Source organism: Mauremys reevesii, linkage group 10, assembly GCF_016161935.1.
Source record: "Mauremys reevesii isolate NIE-2019 linkage group 10, ASM1616193v1, whole genome shotgun sequence".
Lineage (NCBI taxonomy): Eukaryota > Metazoa > Chordata > Testudines > Geoemydidae > Mauremys > Mauremys reevesii.
The window spans coordinates 31,104,620-31,129,406 of NC_052632.1; the positions used below are offsets into that span (position 1 = coordinate 31,104,620).

The 24,787-nt window shown below is 41.2% G+C and overlaps 1 protein-coding gene and 1 long non-coding RNA gene across 6 annotated transcripts in view; one reads left to right on the forward strand and one right to left on the reverse strand.

The window, feature by feature from the left end:
- RORA (RAR related orphan receptor A) overlaps positions 1 to 24,787 on the reverse strand; it is a 570,488-nt gene that overhangs the window by 87,480 nt on the left and 458,221 nt on the right. For 2 of the 5 annotated variants that reach the window (XM_039491330.1, XM_039491327.1), the window contains exon 1: positions 16,420 to 16,830. The exons of 1 other annotated variant lie outside the window; for it this stretch is intronic. In XM_039491330.1, coding sequence (XP_039347264.1) covers positions 16,420 to 16,450 — 31 coding nt within the window. In that variant the 5' untranslated portion in view covers positions 16,451 to 16,830. Of the gene's footprint in view, positions 1 to 16,419; positions 16,831 to 24,787 lie in introns of those variants that run through there. 2 more of the 5 variants (XM_039491328.1, XM_039491329.1) reach the window with 2 other exon arrangements.
- LOC120373220 lies at positions 22,990 to 24,027 on the forward strand. The gene is made up of 3 exons (XR_005585451.1): positions 22,990 to 23,046; positions 23,293 to 23,372; positions 23,801 to 24,027. It is a non-coding gene; the product is annotated as an uncharacterized LOC120373220 (long non-coding RNA).

A 24,787-nucleotide genomic window follows, 5' to 3' on the forward strand; every position in this document is an offset into this window, starting at 1 on the left:
CATTGTATATCAATGATGAGGTAGACTATAAAGAAATAAGAAGTGATGGAATGGATAAGACAGAGTCTGTCTGGGCAAAAATCACATTGGGGAAGAAAGCTACTAGACCCTCCCCTGAGATAGTGCTTGGGGTGTGCGATAGGCCACCAGGATCTGATCTGGATATGGACAGAGACCTCTTTAATGTTTTTAATGAAGTAAATACTAAATGGGAATTGTGTGATCATGGGAGACTTTAACTTCCTAGATATAGACTGGAGGACAAGTGCTAGTAATAATAGGGCTCAGATTTTCCTAGATGCGATAGCTGATGGATTCCTTCGCCAAGTAGTTGCTGAACCAACAAGAGGGGATGCCATTTTAGATTTGGTTTTGGTGAGTAGTGAGGTCCTCATAGAAGAAATGGTTGTAAGGAACAACCTGGGTTTGAGTAATCATGAGCTAATTCAGTCCAAACTAAATGGAAGGATAAACAAAAATAGATCTGTGACTAGGGTTTTTGATGTCAAAAGGGCTAACTAAAGAATTAAGGAAATTAGTTAGGGAAGTGGATTGGACTGAAGAACTTGTGGATCTAAAGGCGGAGGAAGCCTGGAATTATTTCAAGTCAAAGTTGCAGAAACTATCAGAAGCCTGCATCCCAAGAAAGGGAAAAAATTCATAGGCAGGAGTTGAAGACCAAGCTGGATGAGCAAGCATCTCTGCGAGGTGATTAAGAAAAAGCAGAAAGCCTACAAGGAGTGGAAGATGGGAGGGATCAGCAAGGAAAGCTACCTTATTGAAGTCAGAACATGTAGGGATAAAGTGAGAAAGGCCAGAAGCCATGTAGAGTTGGACCTTGCAAAGGGAATTAAAACCAATAGTAAAAGGTTCTATCGCCATATAAATAAGAAGAAAACAAAGAAAGAAGTGGGACAGTTAATCCCTAAGGATGGAGTGGAGGTTAAGGATAATCTAGGCATAGCCCAATAGCTAAACAAATACTTTGCCTCAGTCTTTAATGAGGCTAATGAGGAGTTTAGGGATAATGGTAGGATGAAAATGGGAATGAGGATATGGAGGTAGATATTACCACATCCGAGGCAGAAGCCAAACTCAAACAGCTTAATGGGACTAAATCGGGGGCCTCAGATAATCTTCATCCAAGAATATTAAAGGAACTGGCACATGAAATTGCAAGCCCATTAGCAAGAATTTTTAATTAATCTGTAAACTCAGGGGTTGTACCGTATGACTGGAGAACTGCTAACATAGTTCCTATTTTTAAGAAAGGAAAAAAAAAAAAGTGATCCAGGTAACTACAGGCTTGTTAGTTTGACATCTGTACTATGCAAGGTCTTGAAAAAAAATTTGAAGGAAAAAGTAGTTAAAGACATTGAGGTCAATGGTAATTGGGACAAAATGCAACATGGTTTTACAAAAGGTAGATCGTGCCAAACCAACCTGATCCCCTTCTTTGAGAAAGTAACAGATCTTTTAGACAAAGGAAACACAGTGGATCTAATTTACCTCGATTTCAGTAAGGCATTTGATACGGTTCCACATGGGGAATTATTAGCTAAATTGGAAAAGATGGGGATCAATATGAAAATTGAAAGGTGGATAAGGAACTGGTTAAAGGGGAGACTACAGTGGGTCATACTGAAAAGGTGAACTGTCAGGCTGGAGGGAGGTTACTAGTGGAGTTCCTCAAGGATTGGTTTTGGGACCAATCTTTTTTATTACCGACCTTGGCAAAAAGTGGGAATGTGCTAATAAAGTTTGCAGATGACACAAACCTGGGAGGTATTGCTAACATGGAGAAGGACCGGGATATCATACAGGAAGATCTGGATGACCTTGTAAACTGGAGTAATAGTAATAGGATGAAATTTAATAGTGAAAAGTGCAAGGTCACACATTTAGGAATTAATAAGAATTTTTGTTATAAGCTGGGAACACATCAGTTGGAAGTAACAGAGGAGGAGAAGGACTTCAGAGTATTGGTTGATCACAGGATGACTATGAGCCGCTAATGTGATATGGCTGTGAAAAAAGGTAATGCGGTCTTGGGATGCATCAGGCGAGGTATTTCCAGTAGAGATAAGGTGTTAGTACCATTATACAAGGCACTGATGAGACCTCATCTGGAATACTGTGTGCAGTTCTGGTCTCCCATGTTTAAGAAGGATGAATTCAAACTGGAACAGGTACAGAGAAGGGCTACTAAGATGATCTGAGGAATGGAAATCCTGTCATATGAAAGGAGACTCAAAGAGCTTGGCTTGTTTAGCCTAACCAAAAGAAGGCTGAGGGGAGATATGATTGCTCTCTATAAATATATCAGAGGGATAAATACCAGGGAGGGAGAGGAATTATTTAAGCTCAGTACCAATGTGGACATAAGAACAAATGGATATAAACCGGCCATCAGGAAGTTTAGACTTGAAATTAGACAAAGGTTTCTAACCATCAGAGGAGTGAAGTTCTGGAACAGCCTTCCAAGGGGAGCAGTGGGGGAAAAAGACATATCTGGCTTCAAGACTAAGCTTGATAAGTTTATGGAGGGGATGGTATGACGGAATAGCCTAATTTTGGCAATTAATTGATCTTTGACTATTTGCAGTAAATATGCCCAATGGCCTGTGATGGGATGTTAAATGGGGTGGGATCTGAGTTACTACAGAGAATTCTTTCCTAGGTGTCTGGCTGGTGAATCTTACCCACATGCTCAGGGTTTAGCTGATTGCCATATTTGGGGTCAGGAAGGAATTTTCCTCCAGGGCAGATTGGCAGAGGCCCTTTTCTTCTTCCTCTACAGTGTGGGGCACAGGTCACTTGCTGGAGGATTCTCTGCACTTTGAAGTCTTTAAACCACGATTTGAGGACTCCAGTAGCTCAGACATAGGTTAGGGGTTTGATACAGGAGTGGGTGGGTGAGATTCTGTGGCCTGCGTTGTACAAGAGGTCAGACTAGATGATCATAATGGTCCCTTCTGACCTTAAAGTCTAGGATTCTATGAAAGTCCTAAGAGATACCATAAACAGTAAAGCTAAGCTTGCCTGAAATTGTTTCATTGTTCACATTATTGTTCCTAAACTCCAGTCTGAGTCTTGATGTTTCCCCTGGCATCAGCTCTCTTATAGAGAATTTTATGTCCTTTCACCAGATGCAAATGTTGGTTCCTCCTGAGATGCCTTACTGTTATTTCTAAGCCTTGATGTCTTCACACAATTCCCAACAGTTCTTAGGCTTTTACATGTTTACTGATGCACTTTTATTACTGCACTAGCATATCATTTAATTTCATGGTAGTATTTTTACTCAGGTTTCCCTAGGATTTTTAAGAAAACTCTTTGTATTTCTTAATGACTGCATGAAATCTGTTAAGTATGTTTAGCTCTGGAAGAAAAACATTAGATCCAAGAACACCTAAACTTGGGGATTTCAGATTTGGATCCAGACCTAAATTTTAGGGTTCAGACTTATCTCTGTAGTCCACCAAAACTCTTAATTGACAAGGGGAAAAAAAGAAACAAGAACTATTTCAGGTGCAGTGGTGTAGTTTTTAGGAGGTCCCACTGAAGCTGATGGCAAAGCTTCCATTGACTTTAATATGAAAACAAAACCAGCTATTTAAAACGGTTCACACTAGTCAAGCAATGGAGTTTTCATGCAAAAAAACCTCCTCTTTGTTGTGAAATTGGACATGTGTTTTTCGATACATAATATTAGGTCTAGAAGCTAGAAAGTCAGGCACTTCTTTATTAATATAAATACAGAATAGAAAGTCTGAACTTCTTTTAAAATATGATAGATACCAGAAGTCTGAGTCAGCAAAAATTACATCCAGCTTCCATGCTGCAGAACCTCAGAAAAAGAAAAAGTCGGCTTGTGTGGGCTTTTGCGGTGTGGAAGCTGGACATATTTTTGGCTGAATTGTGCCTAATATTAGCTGGAATTATAACTAAGAATGCATATAGAAAGCTACTTTTAAATAAAAGCTGCTATTATTTTATATGAAGGAGACATTTAGCAGTAACTTTCGTTCATGTACTTTATGTACTTTTTTTGCCTAATTTTCCCCCATTTATTGCCAATGTCATAATTTAGGTCCCAATCCTGGAGACATATATGCTTGAGTAAATTTGCTCATGTGAGTTGTAACACTGAAATCCTGTGAGTTAAGTTACTCATACCCATATAAGCTGACAGGACTGGACTCTTTGGTTGAGTTCGTCATTCTTACTTTATACACCTTTATTTTTTTTCATAATTCAGAAATAAAGATGTATCAGGGATATTTTCATGTTATAAAAGGAGCTCTCTGTACTTTCCCATGAGGACCTGGGTGTAAAGCTATCTGTATCTCTATATAGTTTCTTTTGTCCTGTATTTGCTCTTTGATGTGAAAGTCTGCCACAAAGTAAGCAGTGATCTCTCTGATGTTGAACTTTTAGACTTTATTGTAACTACATGTTTACAAGAAGAGCTGACAGTCATTTTCACTTCTCAATATTCACATTTCACTATGGCACCTACTTTACAAGCCAGAGTTTTTGGGAAAGGATTATATTACCACGGTGCACTTCAGAGCTGCCGTTGTGCTTACTGTGTCAGGGTTTTCATTTTAAAGCACATTTTAAAGGGTTTTACCTCAACCATTAAAAAATAATTCTTTGGAGACATTCACAAGGTTTCTGCTTTAGAATGGCCTTTACATTCGTCTGTTTTAACTTTAACAAAGCTAAATACTGTCATTTGAGGGGGGAAATAGAAGTAAAAAAAAACATTTTGAAAAGCCAAACTAACCAGTCTTAAAGTGATATTTGTTAAGTGATTAAACTCATTTTATGGCTTAATCATTCAGGTTGTGGAGGAGGGAGAGGAAAGTAAGATGAAATAAGTTACGTTACAGATATCACTATGGAAATCTCCAGCAGCGAGACTTCCACTGCACAAAAACATTTGCCAGTTTAGTAATAAAAACTACTAGTCACGGCCTTGACCATCTCATGCACCGGAGAAACCAACAAGAGGAGAGCGGAAGTGGGTTAGGTAACTCCTCATTGGTGATGTCATGGAGTTTCCAAAAACCATCCTTTTAGGTGGAAGCTGTAGGAGGCAAGTGTGTGTGTGTGTGTGTGTGTGTGTGTGTGTGTGTGTGTGTGTGTGTGTGTGTCATTTTCATGCCCATGGAATTTGGGGGCCAGCGGAGGAGGGCACAATGGAGGATTGGCCCCCTTCACATAGCTCTTCTCCCACTTCTCACTGCTGTGAGCCACCGCAGTGCAACACCATGACATCTGTTGCCACTGGACCATAGAAAACTGCCCTCTACAACACCAAGCTCCCTGCAGTGTATCTGGAAATTCTCAGGGAGGAAGATGTTGTGCCAGACATGGCAATCCCCACTTCTATTGCCCCTGGGGGAAAGCCTCCCAGTCAGAGGCTGCTCAGCTCTTCGATAACAGAGGGCCCATATTTCCATCTCATTTATTAGATCACGATCCCCAAATGGAAGATTTATAGCTGTTTATATAACTTGTTTTTTAATAACCTGTTGATGCAATAATCTACCCAGCAATTATAAATGTGCATCGTAGTCTCATGTTTTAGCCAAATGTATCTGTTAACACAGCAATGCACTCGCAGTACAAGAAAAACTATCCAGAGTCTGGTACAGTGCATCTTATGTAAGTATAAATTATTGGGACTGTTCCTTTGAACAAAAACCAAAGATAAATGTAATCCCAGCTACTCCAGAGCTTCTCCCACAATTTTGTCCTCTTTGTGTAGCAGAGCCATTATAGTGCGGTTTGGAAGACATTTTCTCCAGATTCCTCAGTACTTCGAACTGCTGTTTTAAACTCAGTATCAAAGTATAGCTTCTATTTCATTCACATTCTCCAACATTCACTATTAATATGACATCTAACACATAAATGTTTCCAAAGTAAATATGAAGGGCCCAATTCAATGAGAGAAAAAAATGTATTTCTAGGCAAAGGATGCCAAGAAGAAAAGGTTTTATGGAGTGCAGAAGCTTGGTGTATTAATTGCTAAACAATCACAACACATCAGCTAGAAATTGTGTTTTACACAATAACTTCTCTGTGGCAAATCAAATACAGACAAATAAGTGTAGATTCATTTAACTAAGGGGAAAATGCATCTGTTAATAAGCAACACTAACGTTTAAAGTTAACATAGAATGCCAACAGGTCACAGTGTTTCTTTTAACCCAGTAAAGCAATTCACACTGCTCTAATGAAAGTCAGAATAAAAGCACATGAATCTCTCTGCACTAATTAATTCTTGTGATGATGACAAACAACACACCTTTGTCTGGCCATCCATTCCCTATCTGGAGTTTGTACTTCAGGCAAAGTGCAGACTGGAGCATCATGTGCTTAGAGAGGACTCATCCTCCATTGGGAATAGTGGGGACTGAATGCAGTTCACATCACCTCCCCTGGTAGGTTCGGGGGTTGAGGGGTGGGAAGAGGTTAAGGACGAGAACCAAATCAAATGTCGCCTCATGTCTGCAAGTTCCAGGGGTATCTATCTGAGCATTAAGAGTATAGTATAAACTCTTTAAGGCAAGGATTGCCTTCTAGTTGTGTCTGCATATGCTGCCTAGCACAAGGGGACCTTGATCCCCAATTGGATGCCTCTAGATTCTAATGCAATACGAACAACAACAACAAATGATACTTGGATTAGGGAAAAATATTTGATATGTCAAACTCTGGTTTCAGGGATTTGGTGGGAGGGGTAGGAATTTTGATGCCTCAACCCCATGCCTGTGTGCATGTGCGTGCGTGTGCACACACACCCCTTTCCTATCCTTCCCCTACTCGCCTTCTCTTAACCCTCTGTGGAAGTGAAGAGGGGAGGTGGGATGCCTACAGTCCAGCTGATTTAACTTAACTCTGTGAACACTCTTATTTTAGTTTAAGAATGTCTTATTTTGATTTAGCTTAAAACAAATTTAATAGACTTTAGCTAAACCAAAATAAGCCTGGTTTTAAACTGCAGTAAGCACACCCATCTAGCCTTTGGCACTGGTTTAACAAAATCCATCCATCTCTATGTAGAGGAACCCTAATTCCCTGAGGCCTACTGCTTAGTCTCCAGGGTAGAAGAAGAGGCAGAGGTGACACTGCAGAATTTAACACCCTGTACCTTGGCCTCTATAGGAAGGGCCCTACCAAATTCACAGTCCATTGTGGTCAATTCACAGGATTTTAAAAATCGTAAATTTAATGATTTCAGCTATTTAAATCTGAAATTTCATGGTGTTGTTATCATAGAATATCAGGGCTGGAAGGGAACTCAGGAGGTCCTGACCAAAAAGGAGTTGTGGGGGGATCACAAAGGTTATTGTGGGTGGGTAGGTGGGGGTTATTGCTACCCTTACTTCTGTGCTGCTGCTGGCGGTGGTGCTGAGCAGCTGGAGAGTGGCAGTTGCTGGCCAGGAACCCACCTCTGAAGACAGAGTTGCCACCACAGCGCAGAAGTATGGACGACATGGTATGGTATTGCCACCCTTACTTCTGTGCTGCTGCCTGCAGAGCTGGGCCCTCAGTTAGCAGCTGCCACTCTCCGGCTGCCCAGCTCTGGAGGAAGCAGTGCAGAAGTAAGGGTGGCATGTTATGGTATGGTACTGCCACCCTTACTTCTCCACTGTTGCTGGTGGGGTGCCACCTTCAGAGCTGGGTGCCTGGCCAATAGCCGCTGCTCTCTGGCCACTCAGCTCTAAAGGCAGCGCAGAAGGGTGACAATACCACAGCCCTGCTAAAATAACCTTGTGACCCCTCTGCAACTCTCTTTTGGGTCAGAACCCCCAATTTGAGAGACTCTGGTCTCCCCCATGAAATCCATACAGTACAGATAGGGTAAAAGCACCCAAAAGACCAGATTTCAGAGTCTGTGACACATTTTTCATGGCTGTGAATTTGGTAGGGCCCTATCTGTAAGGATAAGAAGCAGCAGCCATGGCAATAACCTGGCACTCAGCTGCATCGTTTCCAGGATTTGTTTGATTTGTTTTAAGTTAAATGGGCTTTTTTATTATTACTGTTTTACAAATTACATAAATACGCTGAAGGAAAAGGACACCAAACAAGAAGCACATTACATAAGAATATATGTTTATAAGGCATTCAGATAACCCAAGGACCTTTCCCTTATTTTTAGTCATGGTTCAGCAGCTATTTTCCAGATACTGTACTATGCATGAATGAAAAAGACTCCATGAGATCTTGTTTCATAGATACAGCTCCATTTTGGTGTCACTTAAATTTGAGAGGATTCATTCTAATGATCAATGTGCAACACTGGGGCAGTTGTTATCAGAGTATCTGATTGATTACATTCTCTGTGACAAGCACCAATTTGAATATATGTCAAGATTACACAAAGTTTGATTTGTTTTTGTATTTGAGAATGATCAGTTTCTTCCAAAATTTAAAAATAAAGGCTAATTGGAGCAGTTTTATGAAGACCCTAGTTCCATGTTTCAATGGCAATAAACTGCACTGTATTTCTGAGAACACAAACATTACACAATAATTACATGGCAGACACCATATATTATAACTATGCTGGATATATTACTTGCATTGTTCAATAGTGAAGAGGTTGGACGTATTTACATTTAAGTAGTTTTAATTAAGTTAGAAATCAACATTCTTGAAATGAGGGCTGGATTATTATACCTCTCTTGGCATTGATTTTAGACTAGCTGGCTATGTACATAGCATGACAAAAAGCACAAAGGCTATAGTCACACAACCAGAAGGACTAGTAGTTCCTGTGCTACTATTATGCAACACAGAAGGGAGCCGAAGTCATGGGGCGAAATCCTAACTCTCTTGAAGTCAATGGCAAAAGGACCATTGACTTTAATAGGGCCAGGATTTTACCCCTGCTGTACACTAATGGGAATCAGCAATGGGTGCAGCTGACCATTGCATAAACCATGACAAACGGTGTCCACCAACAACTGTTGTCAGCAATGAGAAATTGTGTTAGGTTTGACCAGAATGCAGGTAGAGCACTGGCCTGGTTTACCAAAGGGTGATGGAAGCATGCTGCAGAGCCCCTACATACTAATACCATGTGGTGGGAGCTCCAGCAATTTTTGGAGAGGGCTAAAGGTTCTGAAACTAGGATGCATCTCCACTATGCCTAGTGACCCAGTGGACATGCATGTGTAGATGTTAATATTTTTTCCTCAGAACACAGACTTCAACTTTATGCCTTCATCTCCCATAGAATGGGTTTAGGGTGCAAGTGTAGCATGGTGAGCTGTCTGGAAGGGCTAACTTACAATCCAGAAATGCCCTGAGATTTGGGGATGTGGACCTTGAGTTTACTGTGTATCCATTAGTTCCATATAGTATGGAGACAGTTTTCCATAGCACCATTAAGGAAAGACATGAAAAGCTCCATTACTTTCACAGGGTTTTTGAAGAATGAGGGCAAATAGCCCTGTTTTTAAAAATGGAAACAGGGGGCCAGGTGTCTGGACCTGTGTGTGCATACAGGCCCAGATACTCAAAGGTATTAATTTCCCTGGGGGTCAAATGCCTAAATACCTTTGAGAATCTGGGCCACAATCCATGTCCTTGAGCTCAGCGAGTGCAAGGACTGCTCAAGGCTAATGCCACTAGCTACACTAGTCTCCCTGAAAGAAAGTGGAGAGGGGTGGGGCCATGGCTCCATCACTCATTGCACTACCCAATGGAGTTGGTCCAAACTGATTGCTGTACTCTGTAGAGAGGCACAGCAAGAATTGCTCACACCCATTGCTCCGCAATAGCCCTTGTGACTTGCATCTACCTCACATCCAATGCCTGAAGAAGCTCCTGCTGAGGGTGCACCTTAAAAGGCACCATCTAGCCTTAGTATCTAAATCCAAGGGTTAGATTTTAGGGACAAAAGCAGCAACTATACAGAGCACCCCAAACTAATTTCTGCTGATCTTTCTGTAGCACAAAGGAAGAAAATAAAGCAGACTGTAGCATTTATTAACATCAGTTAAGGACCCCTTTCAAACACGGCATAGTAGAAGAGAACACCAGCCCCCTTGCTAGACATCCTAAGAAGATGTTTTACTTATCTTTTTAGTCCTGTGTTTAAGCAGAGGCTGGCATGCAATACATTCACCTTTTAGTCTGATAACATGACTCTTCGTGGTGAGATGTACCTAAGGAAGTCTGCCCCAACATGAGGACCATGTAAACATCTCACTTGACACTATTTGAGGCCCAAATATATCCAAACTGACAGTTTCTAATTGTTTTAAAATTAAAAAATTAAAACCAGAACTTAAAAAGGCAACAGTTCAGCACCATCAGTATGTGCAGGTCCCTCAGTCCTTAGATATCAGCCCTCAAAGAAAAGCCAAATCATGAAAGGAGAAAATTAGCCACTTGCTTGATCTCTGGAATTATCAGCTGTAATTACAAATTACAACTGGAAGATAAATAGGAGAAAGGTGAATATTTAAGTTCTGCTCTCACTGCAAATGAAGATGAGCAAAAGATTTTTTTTTTTTTTAAAACGCAACTAGACTGACTGCTCTTGTAATAATTTAACTAATTATTTCCAGGAGCTTGCCTGGCACATGTGAGTTATTTTGCAGCCTACAAAAGCTTCTCTCATGAGACTGAAAAGGAAGAACATACTGCATCCCAAGTGTCTCTAACACTAGCTAGGTAATTTACAAAGTCACAGAAGAACAGAGCTGCATTTACCTACTGGAGAAAGAGACAACGAGTAGCCATGTTCTCCTTAATGCAGTTTGATTCTTTTTTATTTTATGAAAAAAATCCTATTTTTTAAACAAACACATCCATATGGAAAAGGAAAAATAAGAATTCTCGCTGGTAGTAACAATGAAACACTTGACATTACATTAACACACTTGTTATATACTCAATTAACATACAACAATGAACATTTCCAATACTATATTGCTGGTAATATACCCAACACTCCCAGAGAGAGGATTTAAAACTCCAAAGGTGAATTTTTCAAATAATACATAAAGCCTGAGAAATATGATTCTATATGGAAGTCTTGTATGGGGGGGGGATGAGGGGAGAATGAGAAATGAAAACTGATATTGTAAGTGTATTTAGGCACTACTGCAATACAAATAAAATAATAATACAAACAGATACTCACCTATCTACCCTAAGGCCAGGCAACAAGGCTAAACTGCAGTTTCTTTGTGACCAGTTCCCTGCACTACATGCTGCAGTAGCAGTTCTCACCAACTCCATACCAGGCCACTGGATTTACTACATGAGCTTGCCTCCAAGTTGTCCTCTGAGCTGGCATACTGAGTTGGCATGTAGACCACCTCCAAGATGCTTTAGTGCATGGCCCCTGCATTCCCACCTCCCTGCCCATGCTGAATGACATCATTCGTTGATGTTTGTGCAGCATGGAGGTCCTTGCACAGATTCCCCATAAATAGGCTGGATTTCATTCTGAACGTTCAGAACAATCCCCAAATCATTATTTTTAAAATGGCATATTGTCTTTCTGTTGTCAGCCAGTTTAAACAGGCTAATGTTTTTATCATTCAAGAGACTGATCCTGCAAGAAGATCAGCGCCTGCAATTGCCGTTGACGTCGACGTCAACAGGAGCCTAGGATGCTCTGCACCTTGTGGGATCAGTTCTCAAGTGAGATTTGTATGGTGCAAGATGCCTTCTATGAATTTTACACAAAATCAGGCACAATACAGATTTCACCATCACCAGCTTTTATTGGAAAACTCCTATAGTCTTTCAGAGAGCCCAAAAATGAAATGTAAAGGACAAACCTCAAGATCAGTCTGGCACTGCCAACATAATATAACAAGTATGTTGACTTAGGTAAATGAAGATCCATCAGAACATCTATATTCATTAATATTTCAAGAAAACAAATAAAACTCTCAGCTGCCAATTCCATGGGCCTGATCCTGCCACCCCTCCACATGTGGCACTCCTACTGATGTCAAAAGGAGTTCTGTATTAGAGTGCTCGCTAGAGCAGGCTTTGACTTTCCATCAGCAGTAAAGTTGCATAGCAAGTTAAAACAGGTGTAAAAATCTAAAATTAACTCGTACATAGTAGTTTACTAGCAAAGAACCCATCCTCCTTCAAGAAAGGCCTCATAGTCAGTAGGTCAATACCAACAGATGTGATCGAGAACTTCTCAAGAGGTCAGACTCGATAGCTTCAGGAAAGCTCAACCACAATGATCAGTTCAGCAAGCCTGTTAGGTCCAATCTTGTGAAACAAAGGGTATTGTAGTCAGCAGAAGCAAAGGAAGATCAGGGAACACTAAGATCCTGTCAACAAATATACACAGATTGTGCTACGACAGGCAGTCATTAAACAAAAACAAACATTGGCACTAATAAGGAAACCCACAGGTCTTCAATAAACATATTTATTTAAATGGATAATACTTTAAAATCACTAACAGTACACACGCTCAAAGATATAACCTATATATATAAGCCACCCAAAATCAGAGCCATATCTTTCCATGGTTAAACCATGAACTCTTAACACTTATTTGATTTCTAACAATATTACAACCGATTTAATCCAGGAGTTTTTGCTTGTTTGTTTAAAATTCTGCTTTGTATTTTTTCTGCCTGAACAGTAAAAGTCTGTACCAATAATTTATATGAAGTGCTTCAGTGTTTTGTTACTAATAAATATATGTCCAATACAAAGAAGTTGGAAAAATTATACACTTAATGTCCCACATACCTTTAGGATCCTCTATTTGTGAATCTCCAACCCAAACCTAGTAAGATACTTCTAGGGTCGTTTTTACTGAAGCTATACTAATTTGTCCAGCATGCAGAACCCTACTATGTAGGGGCCTGATGATACTACCAGCTAAGCACTTTCACTGGCATACTAGCACTCTAAACTCCCATTAACCATGGGCCTGATTCACCACCGCCCTGCACCGCAGATAGTCATTTTCACTTGTACAAAGTTATCCCAAAGTGGCTGTAAAAGCCAAATTCAGCACAGGTGGCTTGGACCCATTCCTAGTTATGACATTTTGTCAATGAGAGTTTTTAATCTGGTGCAGAGTATTTTACTGAGTCCTGCTCCCGGTCAAGTCAACGGCAAAATGCTAATGTGCATAGGATCAGGAACAACAAATATTCAGATTCACCCGAGGATTAATCTACTTAGGAAAAGCATGTCTTATTTCTTTTTTTAAACAGAGGTATAAGATGAACACTTAAAACTGCACTTAAATAAAAAAAAATATAGCCTGAGTATATTCATACAACACAAGATTTCCTTAATCAACTTTTACAAGTTTGTGGAGATGCATAAACAAGTAAAAAAAAAAAAAGTCAATCCACAAAATATTTCCTCTAACATCATGGACAGAAATGTTTCACAACTGCTTATTTCCAAAAATAGAAAGTTTTCCCCTCAAGCTGAAAACAGAAAGTTATATTTCATATAGGGCAACCTGTCTTACTGACATAATCCATCCCCTTTTCATTGGCTGTGCCTTGGCTTACCACTTCTTTGAATGTACCAGTGTAGCTATCAACATGCTGACGGTTAACCATATTCTTTAATTCTTTCAAATCCCTATATACACACACATTAGAAATCTCTGTATATTTCAGAATGAAATAAATTATGTTTGACAGAGCATTTGTTTTGCATGAAAAATACAATCACACAATTCTTTTCGTATGAAGTCAATTTGAGTAATCAGAATTGAAGAACAGAGGGAAGAATTTAATATGTTTCTGCGTCACTTTTAAAAAAATCTGGTACAGAAATTTGTAACATTTCACATTCTCCCACAAACCATCATTTTCTTCACCTTAACTTCACAGCAACTATAAATGATCACATACCTCCAAAGTGCTATTACAGCATCAGGAATAAATAAAATATTCTAATCACCTAGACTTATTCTGTTTCTCCCATGTGCATTTGAGCTCACACAAAAACTGTATTCCCAGTGCTTCTGGTCTACTTCTCTTAAAGCACAATACTGTGGATCTATTATTTCATGGCAGCCAGAGGTCACCCAAGATAAATGTGTAGGCAAGAGCTATGGGCTTTGGAAGGAAAAAAAAATGGTGATTTTGATGAATCTATTTGTCACTGTTAATGTGGAACACTACTTTGGTAATAGCATCACAAAAGCAAAATACCTCTGTACACTGAAACCTTCAATACCAAAAGAGAGTAATATTAAAATACATTTCCTATTATTGAAGCTTATCCAACAAACCATACAAAAGTCACTAGTGAAAAACTGTTAAAGTAATGAATACACTTATTGATAGATAAAAGATTAGTGTGAACTTTCAATTAAACTTACCAGAGAAATAATATGCCTCACATTACAAAAAGAGCAAACATCAACCCAAATAGTTATGAAATAAAACCATTTTATAACCACATTCTGTAAGCACAAAAGCTAAGCTTTAACAGTTTTACATCTATATGGAAAATGGCTCAATGAAGCCCCAAAACCAGGGAAGTAGATAACTTTGGAGTTCAGATGCTGAGTTTTTTTAAATCATCTTACTGTTATCTTACAATGTTCCATTATGTTTCTTCCAAAAGCATTCTTAAGTGATTTACATCCTAAAGATATATTCCTCAGTATACATTCAGTTTTTCCTATTTGGTTACATGTTTGCAGAGGGATACCTAAAAACAGTATTTTGTCAGTACAACTTGTAGAGTTTTGAAGAGTTGTTATAATTCCCTATAAATCACTCTCAAATTATGCTATTTTTGTCACAGAAACAAATATTTTGGATCAACCTGGTTAGTCTATTGACAACCTAATTTAGAGATGCTAATGATTAATGGATAGTACTCTCTTTCTATTCACCTAGTCTTCTCTGTTAAAAAGAGAGTCAGAAGCTTAACAACTGTAAATTATCATGCTTCCACTGCACACTGGTGTCTTTCACTTAGTGCATTTGCAAAGTAAAAGACACAACCAAACATACATTTCAGTCTCTAGTAGGATCATCATTAAATATTCAATTTCAAATAGTTCCTTTTTAAATGAGATCTGTGTACAAAAAAAAAGGCTTAGTATTTTTAATTGGGAAACTCAATTAATAAATTTACAAAGACTGGATTACAGAGAAAGAAGGTACTAGTTAAATAGAACTGCTACAATGTTTAGATATGTGCTTTTTACTGTTTTCTTGATTTAAAAATATGCTGCAGTGCATAGTTTATCTGTGGATCCCATTATATTAGAAAACACCACAAATTATTTGAAAACATACCTTTAAACTTTTGATTTCTCATAAAAAAAAACTTCCTCTGACTCTCCCCAATCCTTCATTGTCCCTCAGAAAGGACTGGGATTTGAAAGCAGAGAAAGTGTCAGATTTTCAAGTGTCATTTCATAATGCTCACTTTTCCTTTCAAACCAAAACCTCATTAAAAATGTACAGCTTTTTCAGCCTGTCATTTTTACCCACACAAACTGTCCACAGGACACCACACACTCTCTTCCTTTCTATCAGAAGTATGTTTTACTGTAAATTTTAGAGAGAGATTTTATTAGGATTATGCAGCACGTCTCTGCTTTATGCAATCCCAACCATGTTAATCATAACCTCTCCCTCTGCAAATCATGTGGACAGATAAGCTCTCTCTTATCCTCCAACTTTTATGTAAAAGTATAAAGTACAGTTCTCTAAGCACACAGCTGGTCTGGGCAAAAACAAAAAGGGAACCTCTCCGCACGTGCCTGGTCACTTTCACTACTTGATTAGCTCTAAATCAAACCAAAAGCAACCACCAAAAGAAGTGGTAGATGACACACTCCAGGTGTGAGCTACTTCAGCTGTAAGGATTAATAAGAAATAGCCGCTGCTCTGCAGTAGCTGGCCCAGATGGGTCCCCCTCGCCGAGAAAGGGAACTGCCGAGCCAGTCCAGAAGCAGGGCAGGCGCTCGGGGATAGACCCGCCGCAGCAACCCGGAATCTGCAGACTGCCCGGGCTGGGGGTGGGGGGGCAGCAGCGATCGCAACTGCGTTCCGCGAGGGAGACGCCAAGCTGAACTCTCAGCAAGGTCTGGTGCGCGGGCCTGGGGGGTCAGGGGGGCACGGTGAAGCAGCACCAGCTCCCCAGGACAGTCACCCCTGAGGAGCCAGCCACGGGATCGCCGCGCCGAGCAGCGCTCTCCGGGCACGGGACTAGCCCCACCAACTCCCCCCCTCAGCCACCCAAGCCTCGGCAAAGCCTCGGGAAGGGGAACAAGTCACAAGCAACTCGAGCACCTGAGAGCTGCCCGTGGCACTCCCCGCCCCGATCCCCCAGCACACCCGCTCGCCGGCCGGCCCCGTGCGCCCCGCTCCCCGGCGGGGCGAGCGCCCATCCCCGCGCGGCGCCTACCTTTCATCGCGGCGATCACAAAACACATCATTTGTCAGGGCGACGCGGCGGGGAGCAGAGCACCGAGGGCGGGCGGGATGGGCTGGGTGCGCGCTGGCCGGGCCCCTCTCCTTGTACCACCGCCTCAGCAGCATCTGCCGCCTGCCAGCTGACAGCCCGCCACCGCCTCCTTCCCCGGCCCCATATGAGACTCCATGTGACCCGCTGACATCGAGCCAGCCTCCCTCTCTCCTTGTTTACACCGCTCGCCTCCTCCCCGCCCTGCCGGGGCTGAGCGGCAGCGCCGCCGGCCAGTCACAGGCAGAGAGGCGGCAGCGCCGCCGCCTCCTCGGGACGGGGCCCGCTGGGCTGCCGCGGCGGCGCGCGGGGGCTCTCTGGGGCTCGCTCCATCGCCAACGGCCGCCGCGCGCCCGGCCCCCTCCCCCTGCCCGAAAACACCCGGAGCGCGAGCGCTCCGGGCTCTCCAACTCCAGCAGCCGGCGGGCAGCGAGCGAGCCGCGCGCCTGCACAGCCAGCTCGCCCCATGCACGCCAGCAGCAGGGAGCCCTGCCCTGCGCTAAAACAAGCCGCCCGCGCAAACCCACCCCCCACCACTGACCGGCCACGGGTCAGAGCTGGACTCTCCGTCTGCCACGAAAGAGTCTATACAGGGATTAGGGCTGCTTTGCGGGAGGCGCATAAGAGAAGGGCTGTGGCGAGCGCCCTTTCAGGCCAGGTTACATCGCACTGAATGCGCTAAAACAAGGAGGGGGCCAGTGGCACCTTAAAAATTAACAAATTTATTTGGGGATAAGCTTTCATGAGTAAAAAAAAACCCAGTTCTTCAGCTGCATGGTACCTGGATCTGTAATTTTCACTCCATGCAGCTGAAGAACGGGTTTTTTTTACTCATGAAAGCTTATGCCCAAATAAATGTGTTAGTCTTTAAGGTGGCACCGGCCTCCTCCTTGTTTTTGTGGATACAGACTAACAAGGCTTACCCCTCTGATACTTGAATATGCTAGTGTCTCCTGCGAATAGCTTCCAAACGAGCCACTTTGGCATTACCCTGAATGCTGATCATCAACGCAGGGGCAGTACAGAGGATTTTCAGACCTCTAACCCTCTCTCCCCTTTGTGAAACTTAAGTGCTGTAGTGTTAAACCAAGACACTGATGGAGGGAAAATGGCCTTTCTTTCCCTCACCTGGCCTTATTGGAAATTAAAAGCAGCAATTATTAGGTTGTGATTCAATGAAGGGCAGATGTTCTCAATATAGGGTCTGTGTTGTCAGTTGTGGCAAGCACATACATAATTGAACAAAACTACATTAAAAAACATCACATCTGAGTACCTGGTGGTGTACTTCCAAGCAAAATGCAGCTTGCACTGCTTTTCCCTTGATCTCTGTTCCTGTTTACACTTTTCCGAAGGATTGTATTTTGAACTGAAAAATACCATCTTATATTAAGAATAGGTCACAGCATGACAAAACTAAAGATTTATTAGTTATTGATTTAGAAGTTGATCTAACTGAACATTTCCATTTTAAGTATATTCTATGATGGGTTCACTATTCCCTCAGAATTTACGGTAAAATGGATGAAGCATAATTCTATCATTGGATGTTTTCAATATTCTGGATAGCAATAGCTGTCACCATACTGTTTATCTGTTCGCATTAAATTTAAATTTTGCAGCTTTGATATGTACACTCTAGACACACACAAATTCAACTTATTCAAGTACATTCTGAGGAAAATTGTATTAGCAAGAACGTTCATTTTGCCTAATCTTGCCCTAGTAATGGGAGCAGAGAAATTCCCAAAATAAGAGTAAAGTAGTGCATAGATACACTATAACAGGGGTGGGCAAACTACAGCCCACGGGCCTAAGCCGACCTGTGAACTCCCTCTGGGGAATGGGGTCTAGGGCTTGCCCCACTTTGGTGCTCCAGGTGGGGTGCTGGGTCAGGGGCTGCACTGTGTGGCTGAGCCTCACTCTGGCTGGAGAGCCAGAGTGCTGGGTTGGGGGCCGCTCTGGCGCTCTAGCCAGGGCACAGGGTTGGGGGCCACTCCACACGGCTCCCGGAAGCCGAGGCATGGACCTGCTTGGCTCCTACATGCTCCAATGGCTCCCTGAAACACTCCAATAGGAGCTGCAGGGGCGGTGCCTGTTGATGGGGCAGCGTGCTGAGCCACCTGGCTGCGCCTCCGTGTAGGAGCTGGGAGAAGGGACATGGCACGGCTTCCAGGAGCTGCTTGAGGTAAGCGCTGCTTGGAGCCTGCACCCCTGAGCCTCTCCCCAAGCCCCAATCCCCTGCACCAGCTCTGATCCCCCTCCCACTCTCCAAATCCCTCGATCCCAGCCTGGAGCACCCTCCTGCACCCCAAGCCCCTCATCCCTAGCCTCACCCCAGAGCCCGCACCCCCAGCCGGAACCTGCATCCCTTCCTGCACCCCTGCCACAGCCCTGATCCCCTTCCCGGCCTCCAAACCCCTCAGTCCCAGCCCAGAGCACCCTCTGACACTCCAAACTCCTCAGCCCCACCCCCACTCCAGAGCCCACACCCCCAACCAGAGTCCTCACCACCTCCTGCACCCCAACCCCAATTTTGTGAGCATTCATACAATTTCATTCATACAATCCATACAATTTCTATTCCCAGACGTGGCCCTCAGGCCAAAAAGTTTTCCCACCCCTGCACTATAATGTATATAACAGAAGAACAATGACAATAATGAAGCTATCTGCAGTGGTGTTGTAGCTGTGTGTGTCCCAGGATATTACAGAGACAAGGTGGATGAGGTAATATCTTTTATTGAACCACATTCTGTTGGTGAGAGAGACAAGCTTTCCTGCTACATAGAGTGCTTGTCTCCCTCACCAACAGAAGTTGGTCCAGTAAAAGGTATTACTTCACCCACCTTGTCTCTTTAATAATGAAGCTAGCACATAAGCTTAAAAAATTACATAAAGACAGATGAGGGGCAAAGGGAACATCTAAATGTTTGAAATAAAGACCTACATTTGAGAGAACATTTAAGAGATGAAGGTATACACATCATACTTTAGTAAATGTTCCATAATGGATTATTATATATTTTAATAAAGGGCACAATACATTATGGTATTCTTTACATGTGATTATAAGCCACTCAGGTATACCTAGCCATTTATCAGCTTGGCCATTCAAGACACATTAATGCAATGTTTTGACTTTTTATATCTTTATTGTTTAAAAAAATCATAACTAGAAGAACCAGACTGATACAGTGATGCTAGAATTAGGTTTCCTATCTTTGGCATACATCATTTGATCCATTTTGCCATCCTTACTTTCATTAAGTAGAGCCTTACTTTTCAACAAGCAGAATAAGGTACTACTCAATGAGCAAGGATGGAAGAATGCCACCCCAAATTATGTTGTTCTTCATAGTACTTCACCTATAAAACACATGTTTAACTCATGATACACTGAACAGAAATCATACAAGATATGTTGGACTGGATCAAATTCTGTTACTATGTTGTTTATAACTTTTCAGATGCTGGAAAATGTTTCTTTTACATTTGGGTCAGTTGTTTGATGCCCCCACACTTTGAAATTTAGATGTACTAGGATAACAAAGTGTAGAAAGAAAGAAAGAAAGAAAGAAAGAAAGAAAGAAAGAAAGAAAGAAAGAAAGAAAGATGTCTTCATGTATTGTAATGTAGAGTTAGACAAACATTTCATTCTGACACAACAAGTAATGTCAGACCTAGGCTTGAAAAATGTCATAGTCCATTAGCACCAGTCTGGTTGTCAAATATTTAACCTTAAGGTACATAACCTTACATTATTACTGATCTGTATTTATTTCCAGTCCAACTGAAATGAAACTGATAATCTGCAATGACATCTGATGTACTAAATGGCTCCAGTAATAAGTAGTCAACACAAATTTTGATTCCTACATTTTGCAATATTTGCTTCATATATTTACAGAAGGTTAGCCATTAGCCATTTTAAATGATGAATATAATAGCTGTCTTTATATCTTAAAGCTTTAGAATGTCAGTACCACACCCCTGAGGGAAAAATACTTTTTTTCCCCACTGTATTCTATACTTTCATATGAAATTCCCATCTAAAACCATCTTCAAAATTCTGTTTTTCTAGCCTACATAGTCAGTGTTTAACCTACACACATATCCAATTACCTTTGTGTTTTCCAGATGCCTCATTCTGATCATCCAATCCAAAACGGACTTCTGTTTTTTAACCAAGAGTATTACAGTAATTGTACAGAGCATTACATGAATTTAGTCAACATATGAATAGCAAGAGAAATACCTTATTTGCTGTCATTTTTCATATCCTGTTCTCACAGTGACAGTCATATAACAGTTAACTCAGCATTACAGTTTACTTGACCAGAATGTATTCTCACTTTTTCGTATAAGCAATGTCTCAAACCTGAATCAATTAAGTAATATGAAGAACACTTTTCAGGTATCAGAAACTTACATTACATTATGCTTGGATTATGTACTACTTGATGAATATTAATAAATATTAAGATTAAAATATTGTAAATATCCATACATTTGTCAGACAGGAGAAATGACACATATGATTAGATGTAATTCATTCATTTGTTTATGGATCCAACGGCCACATGAAGGTATTGAGACCACATTAATGATCCTGTATATGGTTTACACAAAAGACTGGGAGGAGAGGATGGAGGAGATAAGGAGGGAGACTGTGGATCACAACTCTTGGGCTCTATTCTCATCCCTCCCACTTATGGTATACAAGTGTACAGGTCACTTGGAACTCAGCTGTTGCTCTGTGGGTGGCGTGTAGCTTTATCAATTAGGTCGAGCTCAGGAGTGACTCTCCCTCAACCATTGCTGGTACCCTAAAGATGTATATATTCATCAGCACGTGCCTTCAAGAGAAGTAACATGACCCCTTTTTTGAAACTAACCACTTCTGGGGTGGTGTGTGCTGTAAAGGGAGCAAGGAAGGAGCATAACTGAGTCTGGACCTTCCATAGTAGATACCCATTTACAACCTGACCTTCTCTTGTGCGCCTGAGCAGTGGCCAGCCACAACCTGGCCTTTAACTTTCCTGTGCCTCATTTTATCCATATGTGAACTAAGTATAATATCTACCACACAGGGGTGTTAAGAAGCTAATATCTGTAAATCATTGGGAGATCCATTTACTAAATTCTATAGCATAGCTATCTATATTACAGTATGTAAATCCTCTTGTAATCAAATTACTGCATGCTGCCTCTGTTACATTTAGATGATAACCTTGTTTATTCCAGAATGAGTGTGGTATAAACAACATTAAATAAAATGGCCCCAGATCTATGTATTTTTGGATGTCAGCAGAGAAAAAATTTATGGACTGTGTTTAAAAGTCACCTAGAGCTAACTTTTTCTTATGAAAATTTTTTTATTGAAAAAATAGCCTGAAGCTTTCATCACAAATTGGTGACCTGAATTTTATTTTTTCATTTTTCTTTGGTTTTCATGTATTTTTATTAATGATTAACAAAATTATTAGTTTATTGAAAACCCAGTTATTAGTAAGAAAAAGAGGTCTTCAGTAAATTAAAAACTTCAGTGATTTCAAAACAGATTGATAAAAATAAAAAAAATAACATTTCATAAAAGTATCCAAAAATTGGGCAAAAATGGGCTTCTTTCTACTAGTGAATTGGAAACAATTTGAAATGGCAAACTTTTACAAACATTGTTTCCCCATTTTTAAGCCTAAGCCTAAACCTAACCACTTTTGGCCAAAACTTTGAGGAAGGGCTACTACTAATGAAGGGTAAATATAAGCAGTTTCTGGAGATAAACACTGGCAGAATACTGGTAGATTAAGAGTTTAGTACAGAGAATTCTGGCAACCACTATAATGTATAACTAATCTCAAACATTGGAAATCCACTTTCTTATGTCTTTTACTCCTCACACAGCAATAATTATATGGACAAAAAACAAACCATGGTCCCAGTGGAGTCCAAATAAACATGTTTATTACATATACACACATAGAATGCCTTGCTACACTGCTGGTCTCAGTTGTTAGCCCCCTAGTGGTGCTCACTATTTAAAGGGACACTATCCTATTCCTATACACCAGCAGTTCTCAACCAGGGGTCTGAGGCCCCCTGGTGGGCTGCAAGCAGATTCTAGGGGGTCTGCCAAGTAGGGCTGGCATTAGACTCACTGGGGCCCAGGGCAGAAAACAAAAGCCCCCACTCCCTGAGCCCCACCACCCAGGGCCTGAAGCCAAAGCCTGAACAGCTTAGTTATGCGGGCCCCCCTGTGGCTTGATACTCTGGGCAATTGCTACCCCCTAATGCCGGCTCTGGTTTTATATGCAGAGAAACAATTGTTGTGGCACTGATGAGCTGTGGAGTTTTTACAGCATGTTGGAGGGGGAAGGGGGGTTCAGAAAGAAAAAGGTTGAGAACCCCTGCTATACACTATATACATGGAGGGAGAATGATAGTCCCTAAATCTCAAGATTAATTTCTCTGCAGCTTTTGCTAACATTTTAACTCAACTGATTTATTTGCAGCACTACAAGCAGTTAATCAGTGAAGCTGAATATAGCATTGGTCATCCCAGCTCAGGTACCTCTTTTGCTGTTATTTATAATGGACACTAGTACTCCTAAACTGCCATACTACCTTGCTTCAAACACAGCATGTCCCAGAGTTCTTATTGGTGCAGTGTGCTTTTATACCACTCCCAATGTGAGACTGGCTATATGTCACAATCAAGCCATTTTGTGAACTCCCCCACTATTTTTATTGAGGTACATTGTTATTCACTTCCTTTCTTGAACTATTTCATTGTTGCTGTGCTCTGTTAAACAGCTGCTACAGTTCTGCGGTTGGTGAAATAAAATAGACATACACGGAGTTTGCAAATGCGTTGGAATGTTTCTAGATGAAATGTAAGTCTACAAAGTCATTATCATTATAATCAGCTAGATATGATGTTGGCAGTGAAAGGTTTGAAAGATCCAGTCAAATTTATTGTCACCCAAACTCCTCCAACCTTGAAAACCATTGAAAGGACATCACACGTTTGCTGTGTCTCCAAATGTAAGATGTCTTCCTAATCACTTTAATTCCAAAGTATAGTGAGGTTAAGATTATGACTGATCAGTGGTCACTGAATGCATATCAGACCATGAAATTATAGAGAGATTACCAACAAATGTATCAAGATGCATTTGATAAGATATATGAAAGCCCTAGGCTGGGGTTAAGATGCAACTAGTATTGGTCACTCTGCTGCACTGCAGAGTCCTTGCTTGAGCTCACAGTGTTTCTCTGCTGTGGTTCTGAAGTCAACCACATTTTAAATATTATCTTGTAGATTGCTCACCCGTACCAGCAACTGGATCACCTCCCTTCACTCACAATTACACATCATCTCAACAATCACATGACCTGTGCTGCTTGTGGAGAATTGGAGAGGTCTATTGTTGGAGTTGATTGTTGATTTCTCCATAAGAAATGGCAAGATCCTGGCTTCCGTCAAAGAAACAATTGTTAGACCCTTTTTCCTGGAGTCACCTGTTGACCCAGACTGTCTCTCGAAAAAAGCACTCTGCCTCAAAGATCACTCTTTGAAGGAAAGTTGAGTAGATTGTAGTGAAGCAATTCCAGAACTTCCTGGAATTTTCAAGTGCTTTTGACTCTAGCCACCTTGGTTTGAGGCATGGCTATAGTATGGAAACAACTCTGATAATGTTGGTTGATTATCTATCAGCATTCTTCCCAATGATGGATGAAAATAAGTATCCATGCTGAAAAGACATCAGCATGTCTATAATGTATCTGGACTCCTAGCACGAGTCTCTGGAGTTGTTTGAGTGCCTCTGTCCCCTTCTTTCTGAGAGATCCCAGAGTAATACTGGAGAACTGTACTCTCTAGCATAGGGTACAGCACAGGGTTCTGTGTGGTTATCCCTTTTTTTCAACACATGTATTGGAATGAAGAGGGTTAGAGAGGAAGTGACATCTGGTTACAGTGTCTTCAGAACACCAGTGACATTCAGGTCTATATTTACAAACCTGCCTGTGCTACGTGTAACAGAGAATGAGATCTGGATGAGCATTCATTAGACAAGACTGAGATAACGTACATAGAGCAGGGAGGCAATGGTAGAAATTATATCAGTAGTATCACTTGATGGAGCCCGCCTGCCATTTTATTCCATGGGTCACAGACAAGGGCGTTACTGGTCCCTAGCTGTTTCCGTAGAAGCAATTGCTCAGCATGCTTTTTATCATCTGTCCTTGGCAAAGAGATTACATCTTATAGTTGAATGTGGTCCTCAGTATAGCTTGGCACTTCATG